Source organism: Phymastichus coffea, unplaced genomic scaffold (assembly GCF_024137745.1).
Source record: "Phymastichus coffea isolate CEN01 unplaced genomic scaffold, Cenicafe_Pcof_1.1 PCOF00144, whole genome shotgun sequence".
NCBI lineage: Eukaryota > Metazoa > Arthropoda > Insecta > Hymenoptera > Eulophidae > Phymastichus > Phymastichus coffea.
Genome location: NW_026706955.1, coordinates 156,336 through 162,810, shown reverse-complemented (window position 1 = coordinate 162,810; position 6,475 = coordinate 156,336). Strand labels below are relative to the sequence as shown.

General features: G+C 36.2%; 1 protein-coding gene across 2 annotated transcripts in view; it reads right to left on the bottom strand.

Moving 5' to 3' along the window:
* Positions 1–6,475, bottom strand: part of LOC131672170 (glutamate receptor 1-like) — a 100,106-nt gene that overhangs the window by 59,356 nt on the left and 34,275 nt on the right. For both annotated transcript variants that reach the window (XM_058949217.1, XM_058949216.1), the window contains exons 2-3: positions 3,694–3,821; positions 1,958–2,087 (exon numbers count right to left, since the gene is read on the bottom strand). In XM_058949217.1, coding sequence (XP_058805200.1) covers positions 1,958–2,087; positions 3,694–3,789 — 226 coding nt within the window. In that variant the 5' untranslated portion in view covers positions 3,790–3,821. The remainder of the gene's footprint in view (positions 1–1,957; positions 2,088–3,693; positions 3,822–6,475) is intronic.

Sequence of the window (6,475 nt, the reverse complement as noted above, 5' to 3'; positions counted from 1 at the left end):
AATGTAAATTTCAAAGTGCATTGTCAATATCAAAGGAGCACTCCACTCTGTAAACCCATGAAAATAAAGTTGACTTCATTTAAACCTAATAATCATCCGAATCCCAGTGGTACGATTGTGAAACCACCAAAGTCATGGCGCCAACACGAAGAAAAAAAGTCATTCACCCGAAACTCTAACTCGATCATCGCGAGCCATCTCTCTACGTCGTCGACGTCGTCTCCCAAGCGAAAGCTATCCCCGAGTCTGATTCATATTAATGGACGCCGCTATTTTCTCATTTGTGTCGCCCGGAAATGTTGGTTATTATTCGTGCTCGAGGAGATCGCTTTGTCATCGCATGCGTCGAGTCTTTCTCCGACGATTTTTCGGCGATTAATGGCTCAGCTATACTGCGCTCCCGTTATTATTTAATAAATCAGGGAGTGGGGCGAAAGACAGAACTGTTCATGAACATACCTCGTTAATCTTGATATCTTAATACCGATAGGTTACGCTATATTTGGACATTCGTGCTTTGCTTGCGATATTATACGAGTCGTTTATCAGCGTGTTTGTCACGTGTCATTCCATGATTTTCTCATTGAAAAATGAACAAGACAACAGAATTTGATTATCGGAAAATATGTTGTATTGACTGACGATTTCGGAATTGGTACATCGATGTTATTTACTGTTCGGTGCATGATTCATCTAATTAAAACATTCGGATATATGTCATGGATTTGATAATATTCAGTGGGTATATGTCGTTGAAGATAATCTTTTAATTAATCATTTTTTTTCTAAAGAGAAATCGCAAAAAATATCACTTCTTTAGAGTTTCTTATTGTTAGTTTTCAAGAAATGTAACTAATGCGCAAAAAAGAACTTTTATATTATTCCGATTTGTATGAATCCATCGGGAAAAATAAGTCAGACTTATATATAGTCTTACAATAAATTTAAGTTTTTTAAATAAGGGCAGGTTGCGTGAAAATTTATTTTTCAAAAAAATGCTCGACCTCTATCCATCTTAAAATCGATCAAATAACACTTTAAATTTCAGAGTGCACTCACCTAACATATTTTTCAATCTTATCACGAATAAAATAAGGCAAAAACAGGTATAATCATTCCAATGATAGTTCCATTTTCCTATATTTACCCTCTTCTAATAATACAATTTTTCCGCACACTAAACTTTATGTGTAGTACATCCGCGAGTTTAGTGCGTAGTAATCGTATCAAAGTCCAATGGGTGTCGCTGGTCGCGTATTTGTATTTTCCTATAGAAAGCAAAAAAGCTCTTCCGAGACCGCTGAGACACGCATAAAAGCGCAGGATCGAAGGGCAAAGGCAAAAAAAGAGAGGATATAAGAGGAAGTGGAGACCTGTAAGACTTAGAAGGATAAAAGAGAGGCTGTAAAAGGTGGGAGAATAGTAGTTGCCGACGAGATGAGGGTAGACTGGCAACGAATTCGCGTCCTCTGAGATGTGTTTACTCCTTTCGATGCTGAGAACTGTGATTTTTTACTAAAAATTTCGATTGATTTTTTACTGAAAGAGGTTACATAATAATATAGTAAGTTTTGGGATCTAGACGTGATTCAGTGAAAAAATATTTATCAATCGTAAACCGCAAAAAAATGTGGTAAAAATGATGGCGATATTTATAAATGTAAGCTGCTGAAAGTCTTATATTTCAATCCTAATACAATCTTTTCAGAAATAATCACATGATAAGTTATTGAAAAAATTAACTGTGACGTTCATAATAGTTATAAATATATTAAAATAAGTTCCAAGGCAACTATCATATTTAACGGAAATTCTTTCATTTCCAGCCGTTGAAAGACACGATGAGTAATAATTATCAAAGAAAGAGAAATACGTATCATCTAACTTGTGGTGTATATATGTATATGTCTCGCACTAAAATTGGATGTAAGCTTATAACAAAAGGGGTTTTACTCACCATCATGCGAGTCGTAGAGATACATGATCTTTTTCCAGCCGTAGTGTCGTACAGTGTCGATAATTGCGTGGTGATAATACGGCCGTATGCTTATAGCGAAGTCTTCGGCTCCGGATGACGGTTGTAATACCTGCGAACACGCGTGTTTTTTTGTAATCTCTCTAACTCGCTCAGGCGATAAAAATATATGCATTTTGCGTTAGCTTAAAGCATCTTCCCAAAGGATTTCGCTTATTTCCCTAGTTAGGCTGTGTTTGCCTGTACGTGAGAGGAATTTCATCGAAGGGCCTTTATTACTTTTCGTTTTTGTGATGAGTCATAGCTTGGACAATTGGTATGTTTCGATTTCACGCCTTGTTCATCATCGTTTTCTTACTAAACTTAGCTATAGTAATAAGAAGATTAGTTTACTCACTGGATTGTATCAATATTTACGATAGTGAAGAATATTATTTTCCTGATTTTACATGATAGGCAAAAGATAAATATCCAAAGGGTATCGGACTTTCCAATAAAAGTTCCGAGTGCAAATTTTGCAGTGGCGGTAACACGGCAATTTGAATAATTTCAAATTAACATCAGCAATCTAAAACTTTATAGCGCGCAGTACGAAAGAGGGGGGGGGGGGGGGGAGACAGTAAAATTTTCAAAGATGACCAGGACGAGATAGAGAGCTGCTCCGGCATCTATTTGCCTCATAATTTATGCGATTCGCCGCGGCGAGTTTGCATGAATTGCGCCCGCGCCAGCATCTCATTCATAAAGTTGGCACAGAGCTCCCGGGGAAATGCAAATTCTAACGATACTTTAATGTATTTAAAAACATCGCAACGATTAAAATTTACATTCACTTCGCTTCGACTTTTCTTTTATTTTCTTTTCTTTTCGAGCTATTTATAATACCCAAAGTAGAGTGCGACGTTCGTAGAACAAAAATGATTGGCGCTGTAATCATTCGCTTGTAAAATCCCAGTGCACACAGGGAAATACACATCTTGCATTTGTAACAGGAATAACCGCGATTGCTCGCAATGCTCAACTGAGATTGGTTTTGCTCGATTAATCATCACTAATCAATATTTGTACTTCGATTTACGCTTACTTGCAGTTTTTTTTTAATTTTACATATACATCTCCAATAGCTATACTTTCTGTATTTATTGATGTTAAAATTGAGAGTCGATAATTACATTAACGTATTTGAGATTGCGTGTCATCATAGCGTCTTTCTCGAAAACGTATTATTAGTGTGGTTTTTTCGACAGATTTACGATAAAAAAGATCTAGAGCTTATCATAAGCTATTACTGCGAACTAATAAACTAATATTTACAATTTTATTGTTTTGATTTTTGTACGATTACAATTTTTACGTTGATTAGTGCACCATACTAATGAGATAATGAGCCAATTGTTTATCTTATACATATTTTCGAATTTTCGAGTGAGTAATGGAAAATTCTAATGTTAATACAGTATTTATTACAAGTCAAGGTATTGATAAATTGATAAAAATAAATGTAAAAAGTCTTTTCGATATCATAAATTAAAGAAAATTACTTTGTAATTATTTTTTGTAAGAGGTAAATTTAACATTTTTATATAAAAACCTTTTACTCAATTCTCAATTGACTTAAGTATTTAGATGCCACTGTCAGACTAACATACGATGACGGAAGCTTAAAAAGAAACGCGTTTAATGTAGAAAAAAATGAATAATACATAATACTTGCTCACCTTCTCTGGAAACCAAGGAGTAACAAACGGCATGTGGAAAGTGTTGCTATACGAGTGTAGAATATCGAAGGAGTCAGGATTAACAGCTCCGATCATCGCGTATACACCACTGGCAAAACGGTTGCATACTGTAACAATAAAAGACAGAGTTCACAGTAAGTTAATATGAACTAGTTTAAAAACCAGTACAAAATTGTTAGGGTGAGAAGGACTGAGAGTGGAAGTTTAAAACATTTGATATAAGAACGCCGGATTTATTCAACTCACAATAAAATAGCTTAAATATAACAAATAAACCGGAACGCTCGAAACCAAAGGAAGATTGCAATTAAAACTAACGGTACAAATTACATTTATAAAAGTTTGAAATCTCAATCGCAAACTGAGTTAGTTAAAATTAAGAAGTGATTAACTTTATGTCGGCAGGGAAATCGTATCTCTAAATTTTACAAAGGTATAGTTGTTGGAAGTACAATTAATAGAGTACGATTAACGCACGCGTGCTCAACGATAAGCGACTTGCCTTTTGTCAGAGCCTGATCTAGGAAGAATGAAACGCGTCGCCGCGCCAGTTGAGTCTGATGCGAAAAATTTCTTCTTATCTCAATTCCCTTTCCTCGCACGAAGGTCGAAGGCGTGAACTTCTTAATCTCCTGCCAATGGGGTTTCATTATTCACGTATCAACTGCTCCTTACTCTGTTTGATTGGCTCGAGTCGAAGTCTGTGATGATTCCGACCGTGCGCTAAAGATTGTGCAGTGTTTTGGTGGCTCGAGTTGCGTTGTTTGATATTGCCGGCTTTCGGCTCAAACAACGGGGTGACGGACGCTCAATGTTCGTCGTCGGCAATCAGCTTAGAAAGGTAACCTTTCAACCAGTCTGATTGCCACAATGCATTTGCCATCTTTTTTAGCGATGTATGCATTTTGGCGAGTTTGGAGGCAGTGATCGTAGCAATGTTAAATAGTAAAATCTGATTCTAAATCGTAACTCAGCTTGATGCGGCGCACGCTTCTCTCATACGCTTATTTTAAGTAAACAATATTCTTAGTGTTGCTTAAGTTTCGAGTTTCGAAGAGGCTGTAATTGAATTTAATAATAAAGGGACCAACCGACAAATATCGGCAGATAAGATTCTTTTAGAAATGAGTGTCGATGCCGCTACGCATTGTCACTCGATCTTGATTTCGAGTTCGATATCGCACGCGCGCATCGATTAGCAAACCAGTCCGCGGAGTAATGAAATGATATAAGCGCAATGTCTGTCCGAAAATTCTGTGAGATCATATTTCAAAATACATCCGTAACAAAAATAGGACGCTGCTGTATCCATTGTACATTTATAATAAAGATGAACAGTGAGGAGGAGCAAAAAGGCATGTGTCATATAGTTAAAAAGGATGAGGACGCTAAAACGCGACGGAAATTAGCATGACAAAGGCGAGCCTTGACTTCCATACGCGAGTAAATTGCATCTCCCACAGTGAAACTTTTTTTTTCTCTTTTTTGTTACTTTGCCGCTCTTTTTTAACGAGAACAGAGGCTACTGTAATGTAAGAGTGTCTTTACAGTTCGTGGTAGCTGCAGTTTTACTTTAGTCTCATATTCTGTGGGACTTTGCTTTGTTACACCCGTCGAAAATTGCATGGTTACCACCAATCTTGCTGTGTAATGAATGGTAGTAAATGTGTAAATATCCAAGGTTATGAAGTAATGTGATTTTTTTATCTTTTAAAAGAAGCGAGGAAATAACTAAACTGAGATATTCAAAACAACTGAATATAAATTGGAATTCATGTACAACAACAAATTCAAGCAACAGCATCATTCAAGCACAACAAATCGTGAAATGAATTTCGCAAGAAAAGCATTCACTTAAGAAAACAAGCCGCGATCACTCGGTTTACCCCGTGTGTTCGTTCACTTGGCTATTTTCCTTTTTTCATTCAGCTAACCCGACTTTATTTAGCTTCTAGAGGTGCTTAATAATGAGGGAACGTCAAAACCTCAATGCCGAGGCGTGAAGAAAAAAAAAAACTGAATTAGGCGCGATTCAATTAAGCTCGTAAAACTCCTTAACAAAATCAGATCAAGCCAAGAGAGAGTCTTGAGTTCTTTTCTCTCCTTTTCCTTAAAGCCTAAGCTAATGTAATAAACGTCAGATCTCCTCCCTTGCCGAATTGATAATCCTACTGATCAAATGTAAGTGGTACAAACTGACAGTCACGTAGGAAATATGGTTTTCGATTGTAAAAAGTATATTTTTTCACATACTTCAAAAAGCAATGAAACTATCTTACATTTTAAAACCTCTTTTCTGTACCTTTCATATAGCAACATGCCATTATCAAATATTTGATAAAGGTTCACTTTCTATCGTATGCTTTTCAGCTTGAAATAAAAAAAATGTATATCTATGCATCAACGCTTTCTAAATAAAACTGAAAGAAGTAACGAGCCTTGTATTTTTTAAAAGCTCTCTCGCCAACAAAATTTCTCTCCTAGATGTGAAATTCATTTTTTTAACTAAGAGCGACATGTAATTTTTATATTTATATAAAAACAAGCGAGAAAAAGTAAAAATAAAACTAAGAAAATCCAATTAAAAAAAAATTCACACTACTTTTGAAAATATACTTCACTGCACTATTACAAAGTCACCTCATCGCAAAGTGCAATCAGCACGTCGGGGCAATTATTCGAGAAACAGACGGGAGGGTTTGGGGCTCGATATTTTCTTCCTACGAATCCCATTTGATCTGACGGCGGGTGGTGCGCCTGC